Below are 15,473 nucleotides of genomic sequence, written 5' to 3'. Positions count from 1 at the left end.
TTGCCATACTGTTTGGGCTCATCTGTTAGAAATCACTGTTTTAAGAGCTAACCGTGCTTCCCAAAAAGTATATATAAAATATTTAAATAGTTCCAAAGTCTCATACACACAAAGTTCGAAGAAGTCAAGATTCTATCCCTACCTTCTACTCTCTATCTGCTTCACTCTCATTTTCTCTTCCTCCCCTTCTCCCATTGGTAACGTTTAAAAAGTAATTGTGTGTGTGTCTGTGTGTATGTGTTTTACAATATGGCAGGTTCTGCCATTATTATTTTGGCTTTAATGTAAGTAAATACATATCCACAGTTCCATTACACTTACTTAGATACATGGTAGCACACTATAAACACATTTATCCTTGCCTATTTTATTCAACAGTATATCCTGGGGATTGTTCTATGTATTTACAGCGATAGTCTTTCATTTTTATAGCTGTACAGTACTCTATAGTAAATGTACTATAATTTATCCCTTACTCTTCTTTTAATGAACATTTAGTTATTTCAACCCTTTTTCTATTACAATAGCACAACAATGAATAGTCACACACATTGGTCTTTCTATAGCTTTGCCCGTGTGTCCTTGGAATAGACTTCTAGAAGCAGGATCATTTGCTCAAACAAGAACTGTGCATATACAGTGTTTTAGACACTGAAAACTTGAGCTTGAAGGATAGAAAACAGCAGGAAAAAGGGGAGGGGATGACAATCAGCAGAAATGTAGAAATACATAAAATACAAGATTTCAAAATACTAGAGCCTGGCTGCCACACAGTATTCCTTTTTCAGCACAGCTCAGACTCTGAGTAGAGAAAAAAAAAAAGGAAAATAAAGCAGAAGATACAGATCTGAATGACAAAATAGTCTGTTCATTCTAGTCTTAGGAAGTTGGACTTAACCTGTTAAATAGCAGGGAGTCACTGAAATTTTTTTTAGCAGGATTCCCTAGGTAGGGTTCCCTAAAAGCAGATAATAAGCAAGAGACTTACTGATGGGGGTCTCTTAAGTGAAGCTTGTAAGACAGTGAAAGAAGCAGAAGATGGGAAGAAGCTAAGCAAAGATAAGCATTCAGCTCATTCAGCTAAAGTCTGCTTTCAGGCTGATCCCACAGGAAGCTCTGTAATGTAAATGAAAACTCAGAGCCTCATTTTGGTTAGTCATTGGTGACACCAATCCAAGCATCTCTGGGCAGGAAGGCCCCCAATGAGTTGAAACAATTCTCTGGAGGAGGCTGAGTCCACAAACATCCAACTTTCACAGGAGTTGAAGGATGGGTCATACTCCCCTACTAAAGGGTAACCGAGAAGACATCAGCCAAGTGTATTCTATGGCATTTTGAAGGGCGAATTAGAATGGTAGGAGCCTAAAGAATAAGATAAAGATATGAAAGGTATCTTTCATATAGATAAAGAAGGCTGAGCACTGAAGAATTGATGATTTCAAACTGTGGTGCTGGAGAAGACTCTTGAAAGTGCCTTGGACAGCAAGGAGATCAAATCAGTCGATCCTAAAGGAAATCAACCCTGAATATTCACTGGAAGGACTGATGCTGAAGCTGAAGCTCCAATACTTTGGCCACCTGATGCAAAGAGCTGACTTACTGGAAAAGACCCTGATGCTGGGAAAGACTGAAGGCAAGAGGAGAAGGGGGCAACAGAGAACGAGATGGTTGGATGGCATCACCGACTCAATGGACATGAGTTTAAGCAGACTCCAGGAGACAGTGAAGGACAGGGAAGCCTGGCGTGCTGCAGTCCATGAAGGCACAAAGAGTCAGACACGACTGAGTGACTGAACAGCAACCACATGAAATCTGAACTTGGATGGTGGCCAGGGAAGCAAAATAATGGCTTCCCAAAGACGCCCACATGCTAATCCTCAAAACTGCGAACACAGTGCGTTACACGGCAAAAGGGGCTTTGCATGATTAAGGTTAAAAGTGAGATCAAGGTGAAATTATTAAGAGTAGCTGGATGGCCCCAGACTAATCACAGGATTCCAGAAAAGTGAATAGCTTTTCCTGGATGCAGTGAGAGAGAGATGAGACATTGCTGGCCTTAAAGATGTAGAAAAGGGATCATGCACCAGGTCTGTAGCAGCCTTTAGAAGCTGGAGAAGGCAAGGTAACAGATTTTCCCTAGAACTTCACGAAAAAATAAAGCCCTGTTACACCTGATTTTAGCCCAGGAAGATTCATGTTTACCCTTTAACCTACACAATTGTAGGATAATAAACTTGTGTTATTTCAGTTTGTTACAACAGCAATAGAAAACCAATGCAGTGACTAAGAAAAGAGAAGGGAAAGACTAATAAATAAGACCTTTATTTTTCAAAGGTCTTACAAATAATAGCTTCTGTTTCATTTTTCCATTTTAAGTAAAATTAGTAACTCTTATTACCTTCATCAGAATTCATAAACTAAATTTAAAAGTCACAGAAAAAATAATTTCATAAAATTATAATTGAGTTAGACTATGAGAGGAAAAGATCAGTATTTTATAAGAGTTAAGAAAAATATACCTTTAGTGAACCCCCCAAAATTTTAATGGTAGATTGCAAGGAAGAATATGTATTGATTTCTACTTCTATATTAAAGAAATAGGTGCTAGCTCAACACATGGTGAGCCTTTTTCTTGACTGTTTTATACTGCCTGAGATTCACTTTTTCTTATTGAGAAAAATGCAGGACTGTGAGCTTCATGGCCAGCAGAGGGCGCCATGAGACAGGCTCACTCTCGCGCGCGCGCGCGCGCGCTCTCTCTCTCTCTCCAGGGCTTGCTCTCTCTCTCTTATCCAGAGGTTTTTTCCTCGACAAACAAAGGATCCTGGCTTTGGTCCTGTAAGCCTGTGTGCCCTCTGTGTGACCTCGTACTCCTAAATATCAGGTGTGAAAGAGCAATATTTTTGCACTGACATAATTTTTGTCAATAAAAGCTTATTTATGATAACTGTTGGCATCTTCCAGAATAAAAATGAAAAATAATAAAATTTCCATGAAGTCTTCAATAACGGGAACATTAGGTAAGTAGTAAAAATGTGCAGTGTTATGCAACTTATTTAAATGGAAACTCTCCCGAGCTAGTGCTCTGAAGAGAGGTGAGAGGAGGGGAGGATGCATCCTGAGGAGAATATTTAAAGAAGTGTCAAGGCTTCCACAACTTTATCCAGTGAGGCCGAAATCCATTTTCAGTTCAAAGAATAATTAGTATGTTCTTTAGCTCACCAAAGATAGGCTAATGTAGAAAGCAATCAGGCTGCAAGTCAGAGAGCCCAGGGAAAAAAAGGGAAGGACAAAGTCCAAGCAATCATTCAAGCTAATTTAGGGTTCAGGCAGCTACGGCTTTGTAGAACATACTGGAGGGAGCAAATGAACCCAGAAATAGTGATAATTATGTCTTTGTACTTAGAATGAACACAAAAATAAATACAAGATAGAGATTATTAAATTTCTGCAAATTATAAGCTAAATCACTGTATAAGATGGAGACCCGCTGGGGCAAATAACAGTGATGGACAGATGAGGCCTAGAAAAGCAGGACAAAGCCAGGAGACCTCATCTGTTACTTATTCTACCTGCTATGATGATCAAACCAGTCAATTCTCAAGGAAATCAGCCCTGAATATTCATTGGAAGGACTGACTGTGAAGCTGAATCTTCAATACTCTGGCCACTTGATGCAAAGAGCCAACTCACTGAAGAGGTCCCTGATGCTACGAAAGATTGAGGGCAGGAGGAGAAGGGGTCGAGAGATGATAAAATGGTTAGATGACATCATCAACTCAATGGACATGAGTATGAGCAAACTCTGGGAGACAGTGAAGGGCAGGGAAGCCTGGTGTGCTGCAGTCCATGGGGTCGCAAGGAGTCGGACATGACTTGGCAACTTGAACGACAACAATGGCATACAGTCAAGACTAAGTTTGCACAGAATTAGTATAGATTGAAATTGTAATGATTTTAAAATATTATGATGGTTTAGCATATGTGAAATAGTTCACCAGTCCAGGTTCGATGCATGAGACAGGGCACTCAGAGACAGTGCACTGGGACAACCCTGAGCGATGGAATGGGGAGGGAGGTGGGAGGGGGTTTCAGGATGGGGGACACATGTACACCCATGGCTGATTCATATCAATGTATGGCAAAAACCACTACAATATTGTAAAGTAATTAGCCTCCAATTAAATTAATTAAAAAATATGATGATGATTTATCAAAGTAAATCCATATTTAAAAGTACATTCACAAAGTCATTTATTTAGAGAGTCAGAAATATGCTTTTGGTATCAAACTCAAAAGGTACAGTCTTACTTGGAATAGAAGGATACTAACTTTATTGCATTTGTAAATTATAATTATTAACATATAGTCTATTATTGAACTAACACCCCCCAAAAATGTCCTTTTCATTATAGGGAACTGGAATGCAAAAGTATCAAGTCAAAAAACACCTGGAGTAAAAAGCAAATTTGGCCTTGGAGTACAAAATGAAGCAGGGCAAAGGCTAATAGAGTTTTGCCAAGAGAACGCACTGGTCATAGCAAACTCCCTCTTCCAACAACTCAAGAGAAGACTCTACACATGGACATCACCAGATGGTCAACACTGAAATCAGACTGATTATATTCTTTGCAGCCAAAGATGGAGAAGCTCTATACAGTTAGTAAAAACAAGACTGGGAGCTGACTGTGGCTCAGATCATGAACTCCTCCTTGCCAAACTCAGACTTAAATTGAAGAAAATAGGGAAAACCACTAGACCATTCAGGTATGACCTAAATCAAATCCCTTATGATTATACAATGGAAGTGAGAAATAGATTTAAGGGCCTAGATCTGATAGATACAGTGTCTGATGAACTATGGACAGAGGTTCGTGACATTGTATAGGAGACAGGGATCAAGACCATCCCTATGGAAAAGAAATGCAAAAAAGCAAAATGGCTGTCTGGGGAGGGCTTTCAAATAGCTGTGAAAAGAAGAGAAGCAAAAAGCAAAGGAGAAAAGGAAAATTCCCATTTAAATGCAGAGTTCCAAAGAATAGCAAGGAGAGATAAGAAAGCCTTCCTCAGGGATCAATGCAAAGAAATAGAGGAACACAACAGAATGGGAAAGACTAGAGATCTCTTCAAGAAAATTAGAGATACCAAGGGAACATTTCATGCAACAATGGGCTAGATAAAGGACAGAAATGGTATGGACCTAACAGAAGCAGAAGATATTAAGAAGAGGTGGCAAGAATACACAGGAGAACTGTACAAAAAGATCTTCGTGACCAAGATAATCACAATTTTGTGATCACTCACCTAGAGCCAGACATCCTGGATTGTGAAGTCAAGTGGGCCTTAGAAAGCATCACTACGAACAAAGCTAGTGGAGGTGATGGAATCCCAGTTCAGCTATTTCAGATCCTGAAAGATGATGCTGTGAAAGTGCTGCACTCAATATGCCAGCAAATTTGGAAAACTCAGCAGTGGCCACAGGACTGGAAAAGGTCAGTTTTCATTATAATCCCAAAGAAAGACAATGCCAAAGAATGCTCAAACTACTGCACAATTGAACTCATCTCACATGCTAGTAAAGTAATGCTCGAAATTCTCCAAGCCAGGCTTCAGCAATACGTGAACTGTGAACTTCCAGATGTTCAAGCTAGTTTTAGAAAAGGCAGAGGAACCAGAGATCAAATTGCCAACATCTGCTGGATCATCAAAAAAGCAAGAGAGTTCCAGAAAAACATCTATTTCTGCTTTATTGACTATGCCAAAGGCTTTGACTGTGTGAATCACAAGAAACTGTGGAAAATTCTTCAAGAGATGGGAATACCAGACCACCTGACCTGCCTCTTGAGAAACCTATATGCAGGTCAGGAAGCAACAGTTAGAACTGGACATGGAACAACAGACTGGTTCCAAATAGGAAACAGAGTACGTCAAGGCTGTATATTGTCACCCTGCTTATTTAATTTCTATGCAGAGTACATCATGAGAAACGCTGGACTGGAAGAAACACAAACTGGAATCAAGATTGCCGGGAGAAATATCAGTAACCTCAGACATGCAGATGTCACCACCGTTATGGCAGAAAGTGAAAAGGAACTAAAAAGCCTCTTGATGAAAGTGAAAGTGGAGAGTGAAAAAGTTGGCGTAAAGCTCAACATTCAGAAAACGAAGATCATGGCATCTGGTCCCATCACTTCATGGGAAATAGATGGGGAAACAGTGGAAATAGTGTCAGACTTTATATTTTGGGGCTCCAAAATCACTGCAGATGGTGATTGCAGCCATGAAATTAAAAGACATTTACTTCTTGGAAGGAAAGTTATGACCAACCTATATAGTATATTAAAAAGCAGAGATATTACTTTGACAACAAAGGTCTGTCTAGTCAAGGCTATGGTTTTTCCAGTGGTCATATATGGATGTGAGAGTTGGACTGTGAAGAAAGCTGAGCACCGAAGAATTGGCGCTTTGAACTGTGGTACTGGAGAAGACTCTTGAGAGTCCCTTGGACTGCAAGGAGGTCCAACCAGTCCATCCTAAAGGAGACCAGTCCTGGGTGTTCATTGGAAGGACTGATGCTGAGTCTGAAACTCCAATACTTTGGCCACCTCGTGTGAAAAGTCGACTCATTGGAAAAGACCCTGACACTGGGAGGGATTAGGGGCAGGAGGAAAAGAGAACGACAGAGGATGAGATGGGTGGATGGCATGACCAACTCAATGGACATGAGTTTGAGTAAACTCCGGGAGTTGGTGATGGACAGGGAGGCCTGGCGTGCTGCGATTCATGGGGTCGCAAAGAGTCGGACATGACTGAGTGACTGAACTGAACTGAACTGAAAGGTGTTCTAAGATTTAAAAAATGAGAACTTCTATTTCAATGATGCCTAAATGCTGCTGCTAAGTTGCTTCAGTCGTGTCTGACTCTGTGCGACCCCATAGATGGCAGCCCACCAGCCTCCCCCGTCCCTGGGATTCTCCAGGCAAGAACACTGGAGTGGGTTGTCATTTCCTTCTTCAATGCATGAAAGTGAAAAGTGAAAGTGAAGTTGCTCAGTCGTGTCCAACTCTTAGTGACCCCATGGACTGTAGCCCACCAGGCTCCTCCGTCCATGTGATTTTCCAGGCAAGAACACTGGAGTGGGTTGTCATTTCCTTCTCCAATGCATGAAAGTGAAAAGTGAAAGTGAAGTCGCTCAGTCGTGTCTGACTCTTAGTGACCCCATGGACTGCAGCCCACCAGGCTCCTCCGTCCATGGGATTTTCCAGGCAAGAGTACTGGAGTGGGGTGCCATTGCCTTCAGATGCCTAAATGCATAACTTCAAATTAAACCTCCCTCATGAGCAACAACTCATATAAATATGTTACATAGACAAACTAAACAATCCAACAGAGAAATCTTGATGCTATCTCAACCTGCAAAATTTGCTGTTTCCCCAGGTTTTCCAATTTTGCTAAATGGCACCAAAATTTACCTACTTGCTCATCTCCCAAACCTAGGACTCACCATTGACTGATTTCTTCTACACTGAACTACTACCAAGTTCCATCGACACTACTGTTAAAATATATTCCTAGTCACATCACTTTTCACCACCTTCACAACTATCACCCCAGTCCAAGGAGTATATTCCTTTGGCATCTTGGAATTATTAAAAAAAAAAAATCTTAGTAAGGTTTCCAAAGGGTAGTTCTACAAATGTATGTGTCTTCTCATCATCATATAGACACAGGCAGAACCCAGTTTATATAATATTAGTTTTCATTATTAGTATAGTAATTAAGTGACTACAGTGATTCAGTTTTCTCTAACTAAATTCTAAAACTCTCAACTCAGAAGAATAGGTGATATACATTCATGCATTAACTTTCATAAAAGCATAAAACTTTGAAAGTTTTCAAATGTTAGCACCCAAATAAATTAAATTTAAACACTTTATGTTTCAGAAACTCTTTCATTTAGACATTAGATTCAAATGTAAGTTCTATATTTTATTCTCACTAGATGGATAGTTCAACGTACCTTATCGAGCTCATCTGAAATTGCAATACCTGGGAATCAAGAGACAAAAAAGTTTTAGAAGTAATCCTTAATAACCCAGTCTTAAAAACAAAAGTTCTATTTGTAGAGCTAATATATTTTCCATTCTATTTTTTTCTTGTTAAGGGTACTTCAAAATAATGTGGTACTTCCTTTCTACTGATGAAAACAAATTAGGAATTTACACAACTATAACAGCTGCTGAAACAATGGAAATGATGCAACAAAAAACAAGTACTATACTGCTTGTTAAATGCACAACAAACTTGCAAAGACGACTGTAGAGAAATTGTGGTAATGACAATCAAGTGCAGCTTAGTACAACAGTGTTCTTTTTTAAGAACTGACTCAGATTCCTAGAGTAGTAAAAAATTAAGGCAGAAAGATGGTTGAAGATCATGTATTTTAATTCCCTTATTTTCCAGATGAGGACATAGACAGGGGAACTTAAACTATTATGTTCCATGTTCCCTGAGATCAACAGCTTCTTGGGGCCAATGGATCAAGATTCCTCCTCACAAGCTCCCCTTCTATACACACACTCCTTAGTCCAATTTTTTGTCTCTATTATTCTTCCAAAATTGTTCTAAGTTAGTAACATAAAAGTTTTAGTCCTTAATTTATTTCTCTGTGATAACAGACTCTGTTAACTCCAGTCTCTTGAAATGCGGCCCTACATTTTCTATTCTCCTTCGTCTCCTTCACAAAGATATTCTCCTTGGGGGTGGGGGTGGGGTAGTAAGTCCTTTCCTGAAATACCAAGGGTACTCTTCCCCTTGCCTTGGCCCTGCAAAAAGAGTTTCTTCACTCATTTTTTAGAAAGTTACCAGTTGATCTTAAAAATTTTTTTGCATATCTCAGACTTATGAATCCATTATTCATATAGACAGCAGTAATACTTCACCTACCTAGAGTGTAGCCAAGAACTGGCAAGTAAGTCAAAAGGCCTTACCGGCCTTGTATTATCAAAATGCATGTCACACAGAACTTAAGCCTCACTCAAGAGCTAGTCCCTGCAGCCTCTGACCACTGTCCATTTAGCAGTTATCAGGAGCTTTTGCAGGGCCAAGAAATTTTACCAGTGGAAAACGAAGATGAAGAAAAAGGTTGCTATGAAGACACGTTAAAGACAAAGAATGATAAAAGCTTCTTGTGAATTCTTTCAAATAATTTTATCAGCATATATAAATATACATACAAATGCTTTATGCTGCTCTACGCACGTATAAAACAAAATTGGAGGCACACACACTATTTTGTTATCTGTTTTGTGTATAAAACATATTTTTATATTAGTAAATATTTTCTACATTATCATTTTTAAATAGTATAAAGTAGACCATTAAAATAAACAAATTCCTTCAAAGAGTTTAAAAAAATAAAGTATACCATTGTATGACTGTGTCATGATTTCTTTATCTGTTTTTCTTTCTCTAATAAAAGATACTTTATTTCAAACTTTTCCTATTAAAACTCCCATGGCAGTAAACAATGGAAACATACCTTGGACATGGCTACACACAATGAATATGTTTTCTATACTTTTTGTTGTTTTTTTTACCAACTTATCTGCCACTTGAGACAGATAGATTTTCTGAAGTACTTTCCATCCTTGATTTTTCTAAACCTTCTATCTCGATTTTCATCTTCTCTCTCTGAAAACTCCTTTTCAGTGTTCTCAACTAGATCACTTTTCTACCTGTATCTTGAAGGTTGATGATGTATGTGCCAGTGGGTGGGCTCTTTTTCCCTATATATTAATAATTCCCATATCTGTATCAGGCAAAGGCTGTTCACCTCACACTCCCACAGAAATGTCTGAAGACTAGATGAATAAACAAAACAACTGCCCCATTATCTGCTTTCATTTTCACTCAGAGGCTGTTATCCTCTAACTCCTCAGGCTTTTGTCAGAAGAGACTTTTGCGGGATGTTCGTGATTGATGCACTAAAAAAGTTCTTTGTTGCTGTTGTTGTTGTTTTTTCAATTGATTCTGGACAGCTGTTATCAGTCACAGAGCATAAAATATCAGCCCTCTGTCTTCCCAACAGCCGGACATTTTTCCCTGGAAAAGCTCCAGCCAGTGTTTCACCTGAACTGCAAACTGCAGATTGATGTCTAAATGGACTAAAGATAACCTGTGCTATCACTCCCCCCTTCAGACAGATTAGACTCAGAAAAGCTTTGGGTTCACTCCTTGTTGGCATAATCCTTTAATAGATTTCTGTCTCGTTTAGTCGCGAAGTAATGTTTGACTCTTTGCAACCCCATGAACCGCAGCATGCCAGGCTTCCCTGCCCTTCACTATCTCCCAGAGTTTGCTCAAACTCATGTCCACTGAGTCAGTGATGCCATCCAACCATCTCATCCTCTATCACCCTGCCTTCTCCTCCTGCCCTCAATCTTTCCCAGCATCAGGGTCTTTTCCAATGGGTCAGCTCTTTGCATCAGGTGGCCAAAGTATTGGAGCTTCAGCTTCAGCATCAGTCCTTCCAGTGAATATTCAGGGTTGATTTCCTTTAGGATCAACTGATTTGATCTCCTTGCAGTCCAAGGGACGCTCAAGTGTCTTTTCCAGCACCACAATTTGAAAGCATAAATTCTTATGACTGAGTTATATGCTAATTACTGTACTACATGCTGGGGAGTCCAAGTCCTGGGTTCCCCTGCCTCCCCACAGTGCAGAGTCCAGCAATCTCTGAAAGTAGGTCACAGCATGTAAGTGTGCACAGAGAAAAGCATGGAAACACAGAAAGAGGGGGACAAAACCCAGTCCCAAGAAAGACAGCAGCAATAAATCATCAAGGGCATTTGACCTGAGACTGAAGAGAGGAGTAGAAATTAGCCTGGGGTGAGTAGGAGTGAGATGTCAGGGCACAGGCACAGCATAAGCAGATATGAGAAAGGGAAGAACATCAGTGAGTGTGAAAAATTCCCCTGTTACTGGTGCATAAGCGGCCTGATGATGAGTCATGAGAGATGATACGGGCACGTGACTAAGGGTCAGAGCATAGAGAACCTGTGAGTTTATTTTTTCATAAAGTTTTTTTAATGTGGACCATATTTAAAGCTTTTACTGAATTTGTTACAACATTGCTTCTGTTTCATGTTTTGGTTTTATGGCCAAGAGGCATGTAAGATCTTAGCTCCCCGATCAGGGATTGAATTTGCATCCGCTGCATTAGACGGTGAAGTCTTAACCACTGGACTACCAGGAAAGTTCCTATAAGGTTTAAAGGAGCCACTGAATGTCTGCAACAAGTGGTATCAGGTTTTCACTGTAGATCCAGCCCACTGACTGGAGTAAGCGCTGTTTGGAGGAACTGAGAAACAAGAGTGTGGACAGGACTGGTTATTCATGCCTCAGACTTTTCCAACTCTCCTGGGCTCACAAACTGGACTACATCCCCCAGCCTCCTTTGCAGTCAGTTGTAGAAGGTAGGTGATGTTATTCGTGCACTTCCACTTCGAAACATTAGAAACGACCCCTGTAATCCTCTATTGTCTCTGCCTGCATGCAGGCCCCTTGGATCAGGTGCTAAAGATGGGAGAATAACAGGATAGAATAGTCTGTATCCCCATCACACTCTGTTGTTGTTCAGTATCAAGTCGTGTCCAACTCTTTGCAACCCCATGGACTGCAGCATGCCAGGCTTCCCTGTCCCTCACCATCTCACTGAGTTTGCCCAAGTTCATGTCCATTGAATCTGTGATGCCATCCAACCATCTCATCCTCTGTCGACCCCTTCACCTCCTGCCTTCAACCCTTCCCAGCATCAGGGTCTTTTCCAATAAGTCAGCTGTTTGCATCAGGTGGCCAAAGTATTGAAGTTTCAGTTTCTGCTTCAGAGTCAGTCCTTCCAAAGAGTATGTAGGGTTGATTTCCTTTAGGATTGACTGGTTTGATCTCCTTGCTTTTCAAGGGACTCTTCAAGAGTCTTCTCCAGCACCAGGCACACTCTGTGCAATGACTGAAGACTTACATGGTATTAAGCCACAGAGATGTTGGCCATGAGACTCCCCTAACATAAAGTTATGGCAAGCCCTTCAGCCACAGGCTCAATTCAGGTAAGGACTACACTTGGTTTTTTCCTGTCATGGAGTAGGAATGAAATGAAATAAAAATGGAACATGTAAATAGATAAACCAATGGTCTGGTCAGTGATGTTGAGTGTGAATTACAGGGTACTAATAGGGGCAGAGAAGAGAATCCCACCCAAGAGAGAGTGCGTGCTTGCTAAGTCAATTCAGTTGCATCCAACTATGTGCAACCCCGTGGACTGTAGCCTGCCAGGCTCCTCTGTCCATGGGATTTTCCAGGCAAGAATACTGGAGTGGGTTGCCATTTCCTTCTCCAGGGCATCTTCCTGACCCAGGAACTGAACAAACGTCTCTTATGTCTCCTGCACTTATGAACCTACACGGCAGGCAGGTTCTTTACCACTAGCGCCACCTGGGATGCCCCCCAAGAGAGCGGGGAAATCTCAAGACTTGGGAATTAAAACAGTTAGAGAGAGGAACTTCCCTGGTGGTCCAGTGGTTAAGAATCTGCCCAAGAATGCAGGGGACATGAATTCAATCCCTGGTCCAGAAAGATCCCACATGCCGCAGAGCAATAAGCCCCTGAGCAGCAAATACTGAGCCCATGTGCCTACAGCCCGTGCTCTGCAACACTGAGAAGTCCACTCGCGGCAATGAAGAGCAGCCCCCGCTCGCCGAAACTCAAGAAAGCCCGTGCATGGCGACAAAGACCCAGTGCAGCCAAAAATAAATAAATAATAAACATTTTAAAAACACTCTGCCTTCTAGTGCATGGGGTGCGGGTTAGATCCCTGGTCGAAGAGTTAAGATCCTTACATGCCTCATGGCCAAAAAACAAAACACAAAGTAGAAGCAATACTGTAACTAACTCAAAGACTTTAAAAATGGCTCACATCACAAAAATCTTAAAAAAAAAAAAAAAAAAAGGTTAGGGAGAAAGATGAGTCCAGTTTGGCTGAACCAGTAGGTAGGTGTCACCAGCTAAGATAAAGCAACTAAAGAAAAGTAGTGGTAAAGAAGGAAGTATGATCTACTTAGATAAACTGATTTTGACATGGCAGTGGGATACCACCACCTTGTATAAAATCAGAGGGATGGTACGGGGAGGGAGGTGGGAGGGGGATGCAGGATGGGGAACACGTGTACACCCGTGGCGGATTCATGTTGATGTATGGCAAAATCAATACAATATTGTAAAGTAACTAGCCTCCAATTAAAATAAATAAATTTAAATAAAAAATAAAGGTATTATAAAAAGAAAAAAAAAACTGAAAGTAAGTAAATGTGAAAAAAAAACCATAAACAGTCTGGATGGGAAATACACTCATTTGAGTTAGCTGTGTAGGGGTGATAGTTCAATCTGTGAGGGAGGAGAAGGCTGGACACAGAGAACATTTGAAAGAACAGAAGCAGAGGATGAAAAACATCTATAGCAGCAGGAAAGAAAGAGGTGTATTAGAATGAAACCTACAAGAAATGACGTGTAGGGCACCCAAAGACCATCAAATGAGGGCCAGGTCCCAGAAACGAAAACATCAAGGGTTTGAAGACAGATAGAGTCATCAGTGGTGTTAAAATGACCAAAGCAATTTTTGAAAATGAGAAAGAGTGTCCACTGAGTTTGACAATTTGGATTCAATTGGTGGTGACCACAGTGAGAAAACTCTGAGTAGGAAGACAGGTCCAATAATTATACTGAGGAGTGAGAGGAATCTGAGCAGGCGGAGAAGATGCGCATTAAGTATTCTCTTTGAAAACTTGGATGAAAGAGGAAGAAGGAATTCTGATGCTATCCGAGGGAACTCAACCTCAAGAGGAGGTTGTGTGTGTTTGTTTTAACATCAGTTAGAGCTGTGGTGTTCATCATGGGAGCTACTCACTAGATGGCTAACGAACATTTGAAATGTGGCTCGTCCATGCTGAGGGGTGCTGTAAAATAAAATTCACAACAAACTTTTGAAGACTCAGCATGAAAGAAAATCAATATAAAACACTTCAATAATAATTTTTAGATGGAATATACATTAAATTATAATAATTTAGATATAGTAGGTTAATATTGTGGAGAAGGCAATGGCACCCCACTCCAGTACTCTTGCCTGGAAAATCCCATGGATGGAGGAGCCTGGTAGGCTGCAGTCCATGGGGTTGCAAAGAGTTGGACACAACTCAGCGACTTCACTTTCACTTTTCACTTTCATGCATTGGAGAAAGGAATGGCAACCCACTCCAGTGTTCTTGCCTGGAGAATCCCAGGAACAGAGGAGCCTGGTGGGCTGCCGTCTATGGGGTCGCACAGAGTCAGACACGACTGAAGTGACCTAGCAGTAGCAGCAGGTTAATATTGTATTAAAATTAATTTTACAGGTTTCTTTTTTGCTTTTTTGTAATGCGCCTATTTTGAACATATAAAATCCCATGTGTGGCTCATGTTACATATCTGTTTGGCAGGGCTCAGCTGAAGTATGTTATTGGCTGTCAGGGATAAATAGCAACAACACTAATAATACCTGTGGCAGGCAGAAATCTAGGACGGCTCCCAAGATACACCCCTGGGCGGTCTTTTCCCTTTGAGTCTGCATGGTGGAACCACTGAAGATGAAAGGGTATCTCTCTCTTGGCTTGGTTACTAAACAGCAGACTGAGTAAATCAGAAGTAAATCCTGGTGGTCCTGACCTAATCAGATGAGCCCTTTAAAAGACGGCAAAGCTTCAGAGAGGTGCTCCCCAGTGGCCTCAAGGAAGAAACAGTTCATTGTTGTTGTTGTGAGAGGAGGAGACCACAAGGGAAGGACCTGGGAATGAGCTGAGAACACTCCTGGCCAATAGCCAATGAGGAAAAAAAGGGGTCTCAGTGTTGCCACAGCAAGCACTGAATTGGACCAACAGTGTGAATAAGCTTAGAAGACCCAAGCCCAGGAGTAATCCCAGCCCCAACCAGCACCTTAATTTCAGCTTGCCCAGACCCTGAGCAGAGGACCCACTTAACCTGCACTCAAACTCCCAAAACACAAAAATAGTAAGATAATAAATTTTTACTTTTTAAAGGTACTAAGTTTCTGGTGATCTGTTATATAATAATAGAAATGGAATATTCTATCTAATGTTTGTGCTGTATGTGCTGTGCTTAATCAGTCAGTCATGTTCAACTCTTTGCAACCCCATGGACCATAGCCCACCAGGCTCCTCTGTCCATGGGATTCTCCAGGCAAGAATACTGGAGTGGGTTGCCATGCTCTCCTCCATGGGATCTTCCCAACCCAGGAATCGAACCCAGGTCTCCCACCTTGCAGGCAGATTCTTTACCATCTGAGCCAGCAGGGAAGCCCAAGAATACTGGAGTAGGTAGCCTATCCCTTCTCCAGGGGAATCTTCCTGACCCAGGAATCAATC

The 15,473-nt window shown here is 41.1% G+C and overlaps 1 protein-coding gene across 1 annotated transcript in view; it reads right to left on the bottom strand.

Moving 5' to 3' along the window:
* The window catches only part of C14H8orf34 (chromosome 14 C8orf34 homolog), a 337,954-nt gene that overhangs the window by 227,773 nt on the left and 94,708 nt on the right, over positions 1-15,473 (bottom strand). The window contains exon 5 of the mRNA XM_052651574.1: positions 8,021-8,049. Within this exon, the coding sequence (XP_052507534.1) occupies positions 8,021-8,049 (29 nt within the window). The remainder of the gene's footprint in view (positions 1-8,020; positions 8,050-15,473) is intronic.

The sequence above is a fragment of the Budorcas taxicolor genome, chromosome 14, assembly GCF_023091745.1.
Source record: "Budorcas taxicolor isolate Tak-1 chromosome 14, Takin1.1, whole genome shotgun sequence".
In the NCBI taxonomy this organism is placed as follows: Eukaryota; Metazoa; Chordata; class Mammalia; order Artiodactyla; family Bovidae; genus Budorcas; species Budorcas taxicolor.
The sequence above is the reverse complement of the archived record's forward strand: the minus strand, read 5'-3'. Positions and strand labels throughout refer to the sequence as shown.